At 45.6% G+C, this 17,933-nt stretch overlaps 1 protein-coding gene across 4 annotated transcripts in view; it reads left to right on the top strand.

Moving 5' to 3' along the window:
• LOC125403063 (rho GTPase-activating protein 10) overlaps positions 1 to 17,933 on the top strand; it is a 256,951-nt gene that overhangs the window by 218,224 nt on the left and 20,794 nt on the right. For all 4 annotated transcript variants that reach the window (XM_085682154.2, XM_085682153.2, XM_048438228.3 and 1 more), the window contains one exon: positions 14,410 to 14,566. In XM_085682154.2, the coding sequence (XP_085538280.1) occupies positions 14,410 to 14,566 (157 nt within the window). The remainder of the gene's footprint in view (positions 1 to 14,409; positions 14,567 to 17,933) is intronic.

Here is a 17,933-nt window from a genome sequence, read left to right as displayed (position 1 = left end):
GTGAGGCCCCGTGGGATTTCCTCCACCTGTATTGTCTTGTCAGCTGGGACTGAACAGAACTCATTTTCCTCTGCCTTTTACTTGTCCATTTTGATCCATAGGTTCATCCCAGAGCAGGGAGGCCACCACCACACAAACAGGCCGAGGATACCTGGTTGATACTTGTGCTGGCTGTGTGCTGCCAAAACAATATGCTTATAAAAGCCTCTTTCCCTCTCCCCCTCCTCTCATCCCCACCCCCACCTCCTCTCTACCCCCTTTTTTCACCTCTATTCATAAAAGAGCAGGCCTCCCATAGGTGCCAACAAAGCATGTCGTATCAAGTTGAGGTAGGACTAAGCTCCTGTCCTTGTATTAAGGCTGGGCAAGACAACCCAGCATTAGGAACAGGTTTCCAAAAGCCAGACAAAGCATTGGGGACAGGTCCCACTCCCACTGCCAGGAGTCTCCCAAATAGACCAAGCCACACAACTGTCACACATATGCAAAGGGCCTAGACTGGTCCCATGCAAGCTTCCTAGCCGTCAGTTCATGGTCTGTGAGCTCCCATGAGCAGGCCAGTTGCTTCTGTGGGTTTCCTTGTAATGATCCTGACCTTGTACGATCCTTCCTCTCCTCAGCAGGACTCTGGGCTTAAGAGACTTGGTAACGTCTCCTAAGATGGGCTTTTGGGGAAGGCCTGTGACTGCCCTAATTGTCATCATAGAACCTACATCCAGTAACTGATGGAAGCAGATGCAGTGACCACAGCCGAGCACTGTGTTGAGCTCCTGGAGTAGAGTTGAAGAGAGGGAGGAGGGACCGTATGAGTGGGGCGGGGTCAAGATCATGATCGGGAAAACCACAGAGACAGCTAACCCGAGCTTGTGGGAGCTCATGGACTCTATACTGACAGTTGGGGAACCTGTATGGGACAGAACTAGATCCTCTGAATGTGGGTGACAGTTATGTGGCTTGATCTGTTGGGGAGCCCCTGACAGTGGACCAGGACTTTTCCCAGGTGCATGAACTGGCCTTTTGGAGCCCATTCCCTATGGTGGGACACCTTGCTCAACCTTGATATGGAGAGGGGGCAGGCCTCAGTCCTGCCTCAGCTTGGTAAGGTAGACTTTGTTGACTGCCCCTCTTAGGAGTGGATGGGGGAAGTGGGGATGGGAGAAAGGGAGGGATGAGGAACTGGGGTTGGTATGTAAAATGAAAAAAAAATTCAATAAATAAAAAGATGTGCTTTTGTTAGGGAGCTGTGGCCACGTTCCCACAGGTGTTAGCGTGGGAAATGGAAGGGACGCCATAAAACCGCAGCTGCCATGCGTCATCACCGGGTCCTGCAGCTGCTGGCTTTCACTGTGGACATCTGCTCAGCTTCACATAGGATGTACCAACCCAGCTAACTAGGTGGAAGCAGATCTCCATCTTGGGGTTGGAGATGGCTCTTCTCACCATTTTTGTAATTGATATTTCATCAGTGGATTCTGGGTAAAAACTTCTTGAGCGTGGGTGGGTGCCTCTTTTGCGCCCTTTCAGAGCTTACGGCGATTCCTTGATGTTGAATCACTGTGTTGTGATGCTGAGGCTGAGACTAGGCCCACAGTGTGACAGTCCGTGTAGATCGATTATTTCTTAACTCATTTTTACAGTGATAAGATCAATAGGTTAGAAAAGACAGCAAGAAGCTTCAAGCTGTAATTGAGTTGTGGCGTGCCAATAAATCACGTGTGCTGCGGCCTCCGCATAGGCCTCTCCGCCCCACAAAGCTAGCGAGAAAGTGAAAGGCAGTGTCTCCAACTTCCTGTGTACCCTCCTCCGTGCTTCTGTGTGGGATGAACATTGTCCCCTTTCTCGGGAGAAGGAAAAAGGTTTATTTAACGTCTTTAAAAAACACTGGCTGCTGCTGTGGTGAAAATGAGTTCATGGCAGGTAACTAGACTTTGTAGAAGAGAAAATTCCTTTAACGCTTGTCTCCCTGTGGAGTGTGTTCTTTCTTCACTTCTAATAGCTTTTATTTTAATTTCTAGTTCTGAATTCAAGCAGCTGTCAGTCTCTTTTTAGTCCTCCTTGAGAGTCTAGCAGCGTAGGAGGTAGCCGGGCTGTCTAAGAAACATCTTTTCAAACCAGCCACAGTATTGTTTATCCTGAATGAAGTGGAATTTTTAAGACTGTCAAGAGTGAGTGATTTGAAATGTTTTCTTTGGTAACCAGGAGGATGAGCCGATATCTCAAAGTGGGGAGGGTATTATGCCAGTGTGGCCAATTCTGAATTGCTTATATTATTCAGGGAACTCATGAAGACCCCGAAGAAACCTAGCAGAGGAAAAAAGGTGTCCCAGCAACGAAGGCACGGGCCACCCACGGCCACTTCCTCGGTTCCTACCCACTTCTTGCTACTACAGAGGAAAAAGAGGACCAAGTCAGCAGAGAAAATGTCCTCGCGTGCCGTTTTTCTAGTGTCTGTGTTTGGCCTTCAGGAGCTACTGGTGGCACTTTGGGGGCTTGACTTGCTGTGTGTTCGTGTTTGTGGAGGAGTATAGTGTCACCTTTAGATGTTTTAAAAAATCTTTGTGCCTGTTCAAATTATGCTTTGATTTGCATTTTGGAACTACGGATATTTTCTATGCTGCACGGCCTCTTCAGATGTGGAGTGAGATTGCGGTCGTGAGTTTCTGCTTCTCTTCGGAACATAATAGAAACAGTAGTTATTTAATTCTGTTTATTATTTTGGTTCTTTTATAGAACCAGTATTTATATACTCTTCGTAAGCGTGTTAATAATTTTTGGAGGAATATGCCACAAAGTGAGGCGTACCAATCACTAATTACCACACTGCTCTCACCAGTTTTACTGCGCTTAGGCCTTCCTCAGGACGTACTACAGGTGGTGTTCATATCTCTGTGAAATAAAGGAATTGACACAGAGGGTGAGCAGCTCTTCTGGATCCCACAGCTGGGCGGTGACAAGGCCTGGACTACTGGGCAGCAGCTCTCGGACTCTAGGTGCTTTATCACCGTGCTGAAGTACTGAACTGTAGCACAGGCATAGCCTGCAATAATGATAAAAATCCTCACACCCCTCCACCCCCAACAGCATGATTATGAATGAAAAGGAAAGGAAGACCCTCTTCTTTAAAGGAAACACTGTTTGAATGTAGAATAAGCCTATAAATCTAGGAAGGCAATCTGCTCCGACAATGGTTATCTAAGGGCTTGAGGATTCTGTCATTGTGTTTATCTCTTTTATAGTGATCACTTGTTGTACACACATTTACATATATATACACACACACACACACATATATATATACACACATACACACACAACATGCAGACATTCATGTAAATAGGTGTATGCATTGTTCCTCCACCAGGGCAGATATAACTGTGTGTAGGCCACCTTCACATTTGCTGCTCAACATGGCATTTTTATTTATGGTATCAAGTAGAGTAGCATTTTGAGCTGGGGAACAGGAAATGTACAATTTCGTATGTTATAGTTTATGCTAGTTCATGTAGCATTATGCACTACTTTTGGTAAAATCTACCAACTCAGACCTTATTTTAACAAACTATTATGTCAGAACACAAGAAATGAGTTCCTGATGCTAGATCCCATAGCTCTTTTCAGGATCCTCTGTATGTCATGGTAATATAAGAGGAAAGGCCACTACGGTGCAGTGTGGTAGCCCCTGTGAGTGACCCTCTGAACCGTGGGAAGTACAGGCTGCTGACATTATGGTGGGAGTTTGGTTCTACCAACCACTGCTGGGGAAGTCCACTTAATTTGTACTGAGCCACTTTCAGAAATAAAGTAGTTGATGTTGAGATTTGAATCTGTGTCTGTATGTGTAGAGGAAGTTGCCAGATAGCAGATCACCTGCAGACTGTTTGTCTCAGCAAGCTTTATATAATAATAAACAGTGAAAGTGGTATTTAAGGATATTAGCTTCTTACTTATATAGAAGGTTGGGTTTATTTCTACAGTATGTGAATTCTGTGATGACTGTCCTTTGTCTAGCAATATTTGGGAAGATAATCTTGGCATAAAATACTTATTTTCCCAATATTTTAAAGTTATACTGTTCTTTTTGGTATTTTTTAAACTTTGCCTTAAAATTTTTAGTATGCGCCTGGAGCACACCTTTAATCCCAGCACTTGGGAGGCAGAGGCAGGCAGACTTCTGTGGGTTCGAGGCCAGCCTGGTCTACAAGAGCTTGTTCCAGACAGTCAGTGCTGTTACACAGAAGAACCCTGTCTCGAAAAACCAAAGAGAAAAAAGTTTTAGTATGAAATATATTTTGTTGTCATTGAGTTCTAAGTATTTTCTGTTAGCCTTTTAGTGACTGTATTTAGTTTGCTGACATGGGAACTGTAAGGAACAGCATTGTGTTCCAGTGTGGATGGTCTTGCAGTTCTCCTTTGGTACTTGTGGTTAGAATGAGGACAGACTCTGTAGGCTTATATGTCTGAATGTTGGGCCCCAGTTGGTAGAACTGTTTTTTAAGTACTAGGAGGTGTGACCTTGTTGGATGTAAGTCACTCGGTGTGTACTTTGAGGTTTCAAAAGCCCATGCCATTCTCAGGCCCCCCCACTTCTTCCCCTCCCTCCCCCTTATACTCGTCTCAGCACGTGAGCTCTCAGCTGTTGCTCCAGTGCCTGCTCGCTGCCTTGCTCCGCCCTCCGGATCTAAGCCCTGATGGAATGCTTTCTTTTCTAGGTTGCTTTGGTCATGGTGTCTCTTCACGGTAATAGAAAAATATTTAAGATTTTAGGGCCTTCCTTCAAAAATATTTTATGTGATGTTGAGAATATCATCTTCTATTTGCTGCAAGTTGTGTGTGTGTGTGTGTGCCTGTGACAGGGTGGTGGGGCTATAGGGGTCTCCTGTACATTGATTCTGGGGCTTTACTTTTTCTTGATACATGCTGGGGTCTGGGTGGAGCGTGTAAAGCCTGTCATACAGTGCTGAGTTTTCTGTTTCTCCTGTAGTTTGTGGTCGGTTGCTTGAGGTTGTGGTTTTATTTCATTGTTTGATCACCACCTTGATCTTCATTAAGTGACCTTTGTGTACCTCCCGTCATTACCTTTCTTTTGGGTCTTAATTACCCAGTATCTCCACCCTTTTTTCTTTTATTTTCAACTTGTCCTTTTTGCCTTAAGCTTGCTTCTTTAAATCAGCATATTATATGATTTTTAAAATATAATTGGAGAGCCATTGTCTTTTAATTGGCAAGTTTAATCCATTTTTATATAATTATGGTACAGTTTTTGTCATTATGTATTTTTCATTTAATGCATTTGATATATTTTTTTCCTTTTCTTTAAGAAAGCAAATGGACTTCTGCTGTTTCTGATGGTAGTCTTCCGTGTTCCTGATGGTAGTCTTCCGTGTTCCTGATGGTAGTCTTCTTCCCTTTTGTTTCTAGAGTGGTTGTCCTTCTTCAAGTTGTATACTCTTCTTTCTCTGTTGAGTTCTTAAACTACCTACACTTTGCCTTCACCACCAGCACAACAGTCTCCGTTTCCTCTCATTTCCCTATCTTTGTTGGTATTTTCTGGAATCTTCTTTTTTCCTTTGGTTATTCTGTTGCCATTGCCTTTATTAATGGTAACAAAATAGACATTACCAAGTTAGTTGGACATCCCTCTGTTGCTTTCTTGATAAAAATCTTGAAGACTTTCTCTATGAGAATAGCCAGTATAGTTTTTTGAGTGTTGGGCCTTTAGGGATTTGTACTGTCTGATGATATTTTTATGATGTCCTCACGTGTTGAAATGCAGTTAGAATTCTTTTCCCTTGATTCTTTGAAGGTTTGCTGGATTCTGTTTTGATTCTGTTCTGTACTGGAGTGCTGTTGAGAAGTCTGTGGTAGACTAACTTTTATATGCTGTGTTCTTTATATTTGCATAGGTTTTGGTTTTATTTCCTGTATCTGATGTTCTTTAATTATGCAGTAGTGTTTTTACACCTATGGTTTTCTTCATTCTCCAGTTTGCTGTTCTTGAATCTGTTGACTTGGGGTCTTCTGTAATTTCTTTAATTTTTAGAACTGTGTCCTTACATCTTTAAGCATCTCTTTCTCTCAGTTTGTTTCTTCTCCCAGAACTTAGATATTGATGGTTCTCTTTCCACTTCCGTATTATGCATCTCAAAATCACTGGCTTTTCATATTTTCTGAGCGTGCTGACTATAGTTACTCTTGCTCAGCTGTGTCTCAGTACCTGACAGGAGCAAGGGAGGGATTATTTATTTGGACTCATAATTTCAGAGGGTTGATTGACCCTGTACACCTGAGCATAACATCATGGTGGTAGCAGCATGTGGCCGAGAACAGAACCTGATGTCATAGGGAGCCAGGAAGGAGGCAATGAAAGATGGGACCCTGAAGTCCTGCCCCAGTTACCTACTTCTTTCCTTTTGCAGCATTCCCAGAACCTGCCCAAAATAGTGCCACTAACTGGGTACCAAGTTTTCAAAACATTCGCCTGTGGGGGTATATTCTATATTGAAAGCATTAATTATCTTAACTTTCCTTATTAAGGAGCATGCCGTGAGTGCGCTGGCAAGGGTGATTAGAGCCTCTCTCTCCCTCTCTCCTCCCTGCTTCCTTTCCTCGCCCAGCTGTTGTTTCCAACAGCTTGTCTAGGTGCTTCACTTACAGCCAAGTTTTGTTGTTAGCACACAGCTAACAGAAGGAAAGGTGGACATTCAAGGAACTGGGTTTGGCCAGTTTCTTGGGGCAGAAAACACTTAGTTTGCATTTACTTTGGAGAGCTTCATATTACCCAAGGCCTGATGGATGATGGGTTCTGAGAAGCTACCAGATCTGAGTATTGTCGCGTCTTCTGTGCCCGATGGGTCCTGATACCATTGACCTTTGACTTATCCTTCCATTGACCTCTGAGTATTTTCCTTCTGTCTCTGTTGGTGGAGACAATGGACAGGTGTTTGAGGATATGCATGTCTTCTTTATTTTTTTTTTAAATATTTATTTATTTATTATGTATACAATATTCTGTCTGTGTGTACGCCTGCACGCCAGAAGAGGGCACCAGACCCCATTACAGATGGTTGTGAGCCACCATGTGGTTGCTGGGAATTGAACTCAGGACCTTTGGAAGAGCAGGCAATGCTTTTAACCTCTGAGCCATCTCTCCAGCCCCTTCTTTATTTTTTTTTAAATGTTATTTTGTCTTTCTGTTGTTTCTATGCATATATGGGAAGAGAGGAAGATTTTCATTTAAAATTCTTTGAATAGAAAAATCCCTGATTGGGCTTTATCAGAAAAGTGCAACTGTGTCCTTGTGGGTACAGTTCCTTAGTTCTCAGCTAATCTGTCTGGCCCTAGAGATTAGCCATTTGATAAGTAGTATGGACCCTGATGTGGCAGTCTATAGTTGTCTTTGAACTAACCAAATGTGTGATTGTGAGGTCTGTGCAAATTAAGCCTAAATAATAAGTCAACATCCTCCTTTCTCTCTTCTTCTGTCCTCTCCCTTTGCTCTTTGTTAATATGCCATCCAGGTATTTAAGAGCGAGGGACAGGACATCTCCTGTGGCCAGGCAAGACTTCCAGTGGAGGGACTGGGACACCATCCCAACCACAAACTACAGTCTGTCCTGCCTATGGGGTGTTCTGGGGCAAAGGGGGCACAGAGTTTGTGGAAGTGGCCTACCAATGACTGGTCCAGCCTGAGCTCCATGCCGGGAGAGTGAGCCCCCCTCGCCATGACACTGCCTGGGGCGCCAGGACCCAGAGGCTGGAGTGCTGAGAGACCTAGGATAGAACCAGATAAGACTAGAGAGAGAGAGAAAAGTCAATGTAAATAATGCCTGACAGGATCCTGCTATGCCCGTGGATTAGTGCCGGGCCCAGTCAGTACTCATCCAGGAGGTTTCACCCAGCCACGGGTGGGAACAGCCAAACATTAGGCCAGCCTCAGGGAGTCCTGCTCAAGAGAGGGAGCAAGGATTGCGAGAGTCAGAGAGGTCAAGAACGTTGCAAGAAAACACTGAATTAACTAATCTGAGCTCATTGTAACTCACAGAGACTGAACCGACAACAAGGGAGCCTGCATGGTACTGGCCTAACACTCTGCATGTATGATAGTTGGTCTTCTTGTGGGACTCCTAATAGTGGGAGCAGGGGCTCTCTCTGACTCTTTTACTAACCTTTGGGGCCTTATTCCTTATACTGTGTCACCTTATCCAGCCTAATACAAGAGACGCTTAGTCTTACTGCAACTTGATATGCCATGTTTTTTAGTTGATGTCCATGGGAGGACTGCCTTTTTCTGAGTAGAAAGGGAGGAGGAGTAGATGGGAGGTAGGGTGGCGGGTACTGGAAGGGGAGGAGGGAGGGGAAACTACAACTGGGGTATAAAATAAATAGATAAAATTGGAGGAAGAAATAAATGAGGGACATGGAAGCACTTGCTCCTGCAGAGAGCCCATTCCCAGCACCCGTAGGACTGCAAAGGCTTTGTGGGGCTAAGAGCTAAGAAGGGACTCAGGGAGTGGTCTGATTTTTCTACTGCCAGGAAATCCTTTGAGAGGAAGACAGTGAGAATAGAGGGAGTGATAGGCAGTGGTGCGGAGAGGGCCGACCCAATGAGCAACGGCCATCCCTGAGACAGGGAAGTCAATCCCCGAGACAGGGGAGTCAGCAGGAAGAAGCGCTGACAGAGTGTAGAGTTAACTCATGCCAGCAGTGGCTGTGGGAGAGCTGTGGGTCCCCAAGAGTTTTCCTTTTTTTAACCTAGTCTTCTGCCAGTCTCCGTGTTTCGTTGATTCGGAAAGTAAAGTACTGATCGTATTCTGAGCTCATTATCACACCCACTTGGGGCTGCCACTTGGTATCCTGGCTAGTTTTATGTGAGCGTGACACACACAGGCTGAAGTCACCTTAGTGGAGAAAACGCCTCCATAACACCTGGCTATTGGCAAATGTGTAGGGCATTTTCATAATTAATGATTGATAGGGAGGACCCAGTCATTGTGGGTGATGGGGGTCCTGGGTTCTGTAAGAGAGCAGGCTGAGCAATCCTTGAGGAACACGCCAGTAAACAGCACCCCTCCATGGCCTCTGCCTCACCTCCTGCCTCCGGGTTCCTGTCCTTTTTGAGCCCCTGCCCTGACATCCTCCAATGATGAACGATGACATTTAAATGTAAGCTGAATAACCCCTTTTCTCTCCAACTTCAGTTTGGTCATGGTGTTTCATTGCAGCAATAGGAACCCAAAGACACTTGGTACTTGAGCACTTACCCAGCATGTAAGATCTCATTCCTCAGCGCTGCAAGAAAAGGAAGTCAGGCTAAAGAGTGCAATGCACGTTTCTCTGGCATGTCTTTCTAGTTTTTAGGGAAATGTGTGAGTCACCTTCTTTTCATCCTCGCTGTCTTTGCTGAGTTTTGCTGACTGCAGTGTCTGGATGTCTCCTGGATCCATTCTGTGGATCGTGTCTCTCGCTGTGATTTCTGCAGGAACATCTCTCCAGCAGCAGGTGAATTCAGATGCCCTAGTATTGCACGCAGAGTCCTGTCTTCTGCCTCTGCCCCCAGACTCCAGCCAAATCCAACTCCTTAGCAGCTCTGAAAAACTGCCGCGCTCTCTCCTGTCTTTCCAGCTTATGCTCCTCTCTCAGAGCCTCTATTCTTTGAAAGTCTGGCAGTAATTTCTCCTTGCTTCTGCTGCAGTCTCCCACATGTCTTCCAGCCCTCCCACTCTCAGGTTTTGAAACTTGTTATTCCTAAGTCTCAAGGCCCCTTAGAAAGTCTCATTATGCAAATGCTGCCTTTGCTGTTCGTCTCCTGTCTCCAGCTTCACCATTGGGGGGCGGCGGGGGGGGGGGGGGAAGAAGGCTGATGCTGGAACTATACAGCCTCATTCCTGCTGTGCCTGGTGGATGGTGGGGAGTCAGAAGGGCAGGAACTGGAGATGCTTGTAGTTTAGAAGGGAGGAGCTGAGAAGTGGAAACCACCAGCCAGTTTTGGTAGAATGCATTGAAGAATTTAGTTCCTCTATTCTCTACTCTGTCTTAGAGACAGTGGCTTTCATATCCATGATATTTCTTGTAACAGAACATCCATTGCATTTCCTCAAATTTTGCCTGGCAACACAGTGTGCCTGTAAAGGATTGCCAAGCCTGAGGCGTGGTTTCCACCCTCAAAACATACATGATGAAAGCTGGGTGCCAGACTAGGTTAGGTCTTGAAGTCATAGTCAGCAGCAAAATGCCAAATTGATGCTGCCTTAGTTGAGAGAGGAGAGTTCAGACAAGTGTTGGCAAGTGTTTGGTAGAGGTCGGGCTTAAGCTGGATGTTGCCTGTTTTCTTATGTGTTGGTCATTGTTCAAAATAAAAATCCTGTAGTACCATTTTTGCTTGTTTTATTCACAGGACTGCTTGTAGATGCCCATTAAAGGGTGATTAGCTACGGGATTCCCCTCTGTATGCTATTAATTATGTTTTATTACCATTGGTTATTAAAGAAGCTGTTTCTGCCAATGACTTAGTAGAGTAAAGCCGGGCAGTAATTCCAAACAGAGATATAGGGAGAAAGTTGGTGGATGTCAGAGAGACTGCCATGTAGCTGCTGAAGGAGAAAGACACCAGTTGCCAGCCAGAACCTTAACGGTAGGCCATAGCCTCGTGGTGATACACAGAATAATAAAAATGGGTTAATTTAAGATATAAGCTTAGCTAAAAATGTGCCTAAGTTATTGGCTTGGCCAAACAATATTTATATAATTATTATATTAATTCATATAGTTTCTGCGTTATTATTTGGGCCCGGGTGTCTCCGCCTACAGTGACTTGCACCTGAGGGTAGAGGTTGCTAAAAGAAGTGAGAGATGAAAATGACCGCAGTGAGGCTGGGGCTGGGGCCCTTCGGTAGAATGTGTGTGCGCATGCACTGGGCTCCAGGTTCTGTTCATAGTCCTGCAAGATGAGCAAAAAAGCATCTCATCCTAATTCTTAATTGTAGATTAATCTCACAAGATTTCAGACACTTGCTTTAGAGAGCACTGAGTACATAGGTTTAGGAGAGAACTAAACTACTTGCAAATTTGATGATCTGACTTCCATCTGAGAACACACATTGCAAAAAATGTGGGCATGGTGGCATGACTTGTGATTCCAGAGCAGGGAGGGTGGAGACAGGGGCATTCCGGAGCTTGCTGACCAGCCAGTATAGACTACTTGTTGTATTTCAGGCCAGTGAGAGACCCCATATCAAAGGGAAAAAATGTGTCTGAGCCTAAAACCCGGAATTGACCTCCATCTTCCATATGCAAATATATTGATGACCACGCTATTAGGAGAAGTTATTGTGAACGGAAGTGGGAAGTAGTTATAAGCCTGACTATTGGTGCACATAATGGATGTCATTTTTGTCCAGCAGACTCATTCCCGAATGAAGATGGGGAAAGGAATTTTGTTTGTTGAGAAAGTAGTCTGAGGTGCCTTCCTTTGATCAGTCTGCAGGCGTAGTCTCTCCCACCATGCCGCCCTCACCGGAGGGCTCAGACTGCCACCGCTGGTGGACTGCCCATAGGGCTCTCAGTACTGTGTCAGTCTGTCTGGGGAAAGGATTAGAGGCACTGTAAAGGAACTGCTGTATCTGGTAGTGTTTTTAAAGTAACATTAGACCCTGGCTCCCAGGTTCCCCAAACCTGCCTCTCATCTACAGCCCCTCCTGGTAAGAATATGTCAGGAGGGAAGCTGGTCCCAGCCGCTCCACAGTCGCTTGTGCTGTGCTAGGCACTGCCCCAGTCGGTTGGTGAGCCTAGAAGAGTGCCAGTCTAGAATTCGGTCTCAGGGAGCCAGGGTCAACTGTGTGTGTATGTCCCTCTCACCGGAGCTTCCAAAGTGGACTCTCATATCTGAGCTTGACTTGGTTACCTGACAGTGTTTATACGGTTGCTGCAGCCACATCCCTGGCAAGAAGCCACCTAAGGGTGAGATGAGTTCTGTGGACTTACGGTTGAAGGGTACACAGTCCATCTAGGCGGTATGAAGCACCAGGTGGTGGGAGCACCTGGTTAGGTTCTTGGCACCCCCATCCCCACTCAGGATGCATCAAGGGCAGGAAGTAGGACTAGACCATAAAACTCAAGAGTGGTCACTAGTGGACCATTTTCTCCGGCAAGGCGCCCTCTTTTAAAGCTCCATAACCTTTCATGACAGCTTCATACACACAAACCTATCTGTGAAGGAGGAGGAAGGGAAATTTCACATTGAAGCCATAGAAATTATCTTTCTGGTCTTGTATGTGGTCTAGGTTTAAACTGACCACGTAACCCAGGTTGGATATCTCTGTGAAACTCTGCAGCCTTCAGGCTCCCAGAGCCCCGAGCTCACAGGTGTGTGCACCACACCCAGCTGAACCGCTCTCAGTTTTGTGGGGTGGTCGCTCGCAGTGACTGAGGGACACGGTTTGTACGTGTGTGGAAAAGAACTGGAGTCGAACTTTCCAGGCAAAGGAAGAGACAGCTGTGCCTTCAAAGGGAACTAAAAGGAATCGAAGCAATGTTTTAACAGTGAATTTGGTTCACTTGCCTCTAAGTTGGCGCTACTGTTAGGGCTGAATTTCTCCAGTTGCAAGCATGTTTGTGCTGAAGGGCTATCGACAAAGTGACTTAGCTGAAAGACAAGTGAAGCAATCTTTCTAGAATGTGGCTGAGACGAGGACAGGACAAGACTTTACCAGGAGGCACAGAGAGAAAGAGCATTAGTCTAAGCTGGTCACTCAGCCCAGGCTTGCTTCACTTTCCATGCAGGGTGCTTCTTCATTCCTGTGTCTCCCCGGGCATTGCTCCGCAGTCCGCTGTTCCCAGTGCTCACTGACCTAATGAAGCTTTTCTGGACCTTATTTCTAAGACACTTAGCCTTAGTTCTGAGTTGGGTCAGAGGTCAGAAAGATATATTTTCTACACTCAGTTTTCCAGACTAGCATGCCTAGGATGCTAGACCAGCCTAGGGTCCAGTCAAGTCAGGGCCTAGCATTTGTCTTCTGCTTCGTTTGGGGAGGAACAGCAGGTTTTCTGAAACAGCTTTCTCAGCGTGAGCTCTCCCTGACCCTGGCATTCGTGTGTGCTCTGTGCCTAAGACCCAGGCTACAGAGCTCTCAGTACACATGCAGCTTTTGTTGGCCGAGGTTCTGAACCTCCATTTGCTGCTGAGGCAGTGTTGGGCAGTTGTTCTGGAAAATCAAGGCCAAGTTAGAGTTGTGTCTGTAGAACTGCTTCCTCTGGAGGTCAATGGGGGAGTTAAGGTCTAAGTTCTCTGGGCAGAAAGAACAGCTCTGTTTGGGGCATTCTGGTGTGTTTTATAGACCCTGGGCCCCCGTGAAAGCCCGGAGGCCGGGTCAGAGGGAAAGCTGCTGTGTCAGATCGGCTCTCCTTTTCATCTCTGCACCAGCTGATGACATAGTAATAAACTTGCTTCCTAAAATGTGTAAATCACAGCCTCACGTACGACCTTCTTCTTACTTGTGGCTTCCGGTCATCCCTAGTAAGTACTGCGGGGAACCAAAATCGCGGTCTTTAGTGGCTCCTCCATCTGTGGATATTAATAGAGCCCGTGGTAGAAGCTCAGAATGTGGATTCCTGTTCTCATGTACTCAGTGTGAACAGCACGAGCAGGTGACTAGAGCAGAACGGTGGGGCTGTGCTTGGCCGTTGTGCTGCTCTGGGCTCTCCCTGCTGCTCTCGTTGCTTTGTCTGGGTTCTCTGCAGGTTAAGCCTTTATCATGGCTGCACACAAGGTGCTTGTTTTCCATTCAGTCTTTTGGTTATTTTCTTTTCTTCACTCTTCATGAGATATAATCTATGTGTTCGTCAGCTTTCTGTTACCATAATAAATACATGTGATATGCCAGCTTACACAGAGAGAAAGTTTACTTTGGTCCCCAGTTTTAGGGACTAATTGGACCCAGTTGTTATTAGGCATGTGGGAGGCATTAGGGTGCATGTGATAGAAACAGCTGCTACCTCTTGGCTGCCACAAAGGGGTTGGGATCTCAGAGTCCCCTTTGAGGACATACCCTCTGTGGCCAAGTAAACATTTTACAAAGTTGTGCTTCTTAAGGTTTCCACCACTATCTAGCAGTGTCATTAAGTGGGAGCCAGGCTGTTCGCGGATCGGTCTTCAGGGACATTCCTTATCCAGACTGTAACAGTTCTGTCGTTATTGGGAGGGAGGGAGGGAGGGAGGGAGGCAGGGAGGAAGAGAGAGAGAGGAAGGAAGGAAGTAAAATAAATTCACAGGTACAGACCTTCAAAAGCTGGCTATCCACACACTCTCTGGACTAATTACAAATGTAATTTTGAAAATACTATGACTGGCTGGTGACTAATGCCATATAATTATTAGTGGAGTTATTTTTTTATTCTCTGTTCTTTTCCCTCTAGGTGACAGTCCCAGCCCTCTCAAGGAGGACACTCCCAGCAGTCAGGATTCTCTGTCCACTCCGTCTCCCACAACTTCAACTGCCCATGGGCTCTCTGGCCCAGAGAGAAACCACCTCCCAGCAGACGGAGGGGCCAGTGGAGACTGGACAGCCACTACGTAAGTTGCTGTGCTTCGGTCGCTGCTAAAGAAAGAGAAGCCGTCACTGCCTTGGCCAGCAAGCCTTCAAGCCATTAGATCTCAGGGCGCTCGCTAACCAGTGGGCAAAGCAAATCTCTGTTGAATAATTTCTTTCCGTTTCCAGGCTGGCGGGGAAGGGTGTGGCTTCCAGTCTGCTCTGAGTGCAGTTTGTGGTTGTCTGGGGTCACGGACGGGAAGTTCAGTGTTCCTCCTCTCAACATAGCCTCTCTAGTGCAAACAGCATGGCAAGGACGTTTGCACTGTACTGGCTGTCTCTGGAAACTGTCCTTGAGTGGCATTTCAGGTAGGCCAGTTATGTTATGTTTTACAGCATAGCAGCCTGCCTGGTGGAGACGTAGTAACTGACGTCTAATTTTATCTGCTCTGCCATAATGCTAGGCTCATGTAGATCAGCTCAGGTCCACTGCAGCAAATGATACATGTACGAACAAAAAGCCTTGCGCTTGTTTGGTTACATGGGGTTTTCTTGTACGGTGTGGATGGAGCCAGAGGAACCGCTGCAGAACAGGATGGGTCTGAGCCTGCAGAGGGCGTCTGTGTGCTCAGATCCAGGACAGTGAATCTATGAATAATTGTAAGACCTTGATTACTCAATCAAATACATTCAAAATATATTTATAATTCACCCAGAGAGCATTAAAATTTTTTAAGCTAAAATTGCTTAAAACAGATTATAGATAATGATGTCTTTGACCCTAGTTGGGCATTCTTGGGACTTTAAATGGATTGGAAAGTGTTCCTCACAGTACTTGGCTTTTTATAGCCTCAGCTGGATTCAAATGTGAAATCATTATGATCATATTAGGTATTAAGAAAGACTTGGAAGAATTTGGCATGCTGAAATTTTGGGGTGACCTGAAGATGTTGAAAAGTGACCTGAAATCAGAGTGAAACTCCCAAGTTTAGACATTCATTTTCTAGAGTTTTGTGTGTGTGTGTGTGTGTGTGTGTGTGTGTGTGTGTGTGTGTGTTGCATACGTATCCCATCCAAGATTATTTTAATTTTCTGTGCAGAGATTATATATTCTGGACTTAAATCATGGATACTAAATATGCTTGTCACCTTTAAGCATGTATCAGCATGAAAGTCCCTTTTGATGTTGCCGTGGTATCCGCTGTCTAATTCTGGCTGCACTCGAGTTGGAATTAGTCTATATGCTATTCAGTGAATTCCACATCGTCCCTCATTTCCTTCAGTGTGTGCCTGTCGGAGTCAGTGGAGAACAGTTTAGCTAGCCCTCCTTCTTCCATGGAGCTCTGCGGGACAGTGACGTTGGGAGCCACGGGAGAGCTGTTGCTCTGTTCACGACACATTCGGGCCCAAGACAAAAAGAACTGGATGTGTTTGGTCATAAATCAAGTGAGAAATGCATTCCCCAGTTTCCTTCCATACACATTGGAAAATGTCACGAAAAGCACTCCAGCCTTGAACGCTAAAGCGGGAGAGGTGGGAAGCTGCAGAGCAAGCAGGGGAAGATTTTGTTGTAATGGAAGCTTGCATCCTACTTGAAGTCTTGATTTTTTTTCTTCTTCTTATGTTGTACACAAATATGTTTCTCTTAAGTATGGGAGAGCTTCCAGTGTACTTCTGAAAGGATTTGTTTGATGTGGGGAGATGGCTCAGTTGGTGGTAAAGTATTTGCTGCAGAAGCATGAGGACCCTTGTTTGGTCCCTAGAATCCACATAAAAACATGCAGGTTCTGCTTGCACAGACAGGAGGATACCTGGGGCACACTGGCCAGTCAGCCATGCTTCATCGGTTTGTTGGTTCCAGGTCAGTGAGAGAGTCTGAGAAAAAAGGAGAACGATTCCTGAGGAACACCTCCCAACTCTGGCTTTCACGTGTACACATGTATGCATGCACATGTGCAAACACACACACACACACTGTTTATGCATTTCTGTCAACTCAGATTTTCTTTAATATCCAGATGAATTCTCAAATGAGCACACCTCAGAAACACCGATATTCCCAGGCGGGGGGTTTGGCTCAGTGGTAGAACTTTCACTTAGCATATTCTGTCTGAGAAAGAAGTTTTTTTTAAATGCCCCCGCCATCCTGGGTCCCACCCCCAGCTGATGTTGATTTAGTGGGCCTGTAAAGATTTGGGAAAGCTGGTGTTTCTAGCATATTCTCGGGTGATAGGTGGAAGCGGTGACCTGGACCCCTGGGCTTCCTTCCCTGCGTCTAGCCTGTGTTGTTGATAGGCTGTGTCTCTGGGGAAGAAGATCAAGGGAAATGGGTTCTTCCTGTTTTATTAATGTTTTTTAATTGAGTCCAAATGGTCATGTGTCTTTATTGTATATAGCATGGCATTTCAGTATGTCTATAAAATGTTTCAGATCAACTCATTGGTATATTCATCACTTCATATATTCTCAGTAGGGGTAGAGTCCCAACCGGTCTACACTGGCTCTTCTGGGATATGCGGCTGGGCAGGGCAGTCACCCTGCTGTGCTGTGGACAGAAGTTAGTCCTCTTGCCCACCTGCTAAACAGTCCTTGCCGTTGCTCCCTCCCCCAGCGTCTTGTCTTGTTATACCTGTATGAGAGTACTGCTTGGGGCGTCCGTGTATTCATGAGAATACTTTTTAAGTTCTTCTAGAGCAGCACAGTTATTGGTCTCCCAGCGGCCTGCGTGCCTTCTGCACACTGGCTTTCCTGCTTTAGGTACCTCTCTGCCTGTTTGCTTAAGGCAGCCTGTGCTGTCTTCAGAGTCCAGCTTCATCTTCACATCTAGGACATCAGAGCCTTGACCCTTTTTCTCTTGATCATCACTTGGCACCGATACAGTGGTGCCTCTGGTTGTTAGCTAGTATCTGCCCTTTTGTTTTATTTCACATTTATGTGGTATGTGTGTGTCTAGTCGTTGATCATAGAATCCTCACTAAAAGGAACTGGATCTTATACTCCATGGATCTTTTTTGTGCTGTTGGCATAGTTATTCGTAAATAAAGGTCCTTTTAAAGACAGCTTCCTTCTGTATATCACCATATATCTCTTCGACTGTTGCGTCTGGTTTCTGTCCTTCCTTTTGGAGGAAACTGAGACCCACACACTCCAGGCATTCCCCAGCATTAGTCTCCTCATTAGACATGTGGAGTGTCTCCTCTTAGCATCTCCTTTGCGTTTGTCCATTTAGTTCCCGTTGTCATCTCTTGTTGTTCTTCCTCCGTTTCTTCACACCAGCTGTCAGTACCAACCGCAGTGGGCTCGCTGCATGCTGACCAAGTGTCTTTTAAACCAGAGTTTCTGTGGGGCATTAAAAACTCCACACCAAGCTTTAGGAAGGAGTTTCCAGCTTAGGTGTTGACTATACCTTCC

Source organism: Myodes glareolus, chromosome 22 (assembly GCF_982192425.1).
Source record: "Myodes glareolus chromosome 22, mMyoGla1.1, whole genome shotgun sequence".
Classification (NCBI taxonomy): domain Eukaryota; kingdom Metazoa; phylum Chordata; class Mammalia; order Rodentia; family Cricetidae; genus Myodes; species Myodes glareolus.
Note: the sequence above shows the minus strand (reverse complement) of the source record. Positions and strands in the feature narration are given on the sequence as shown.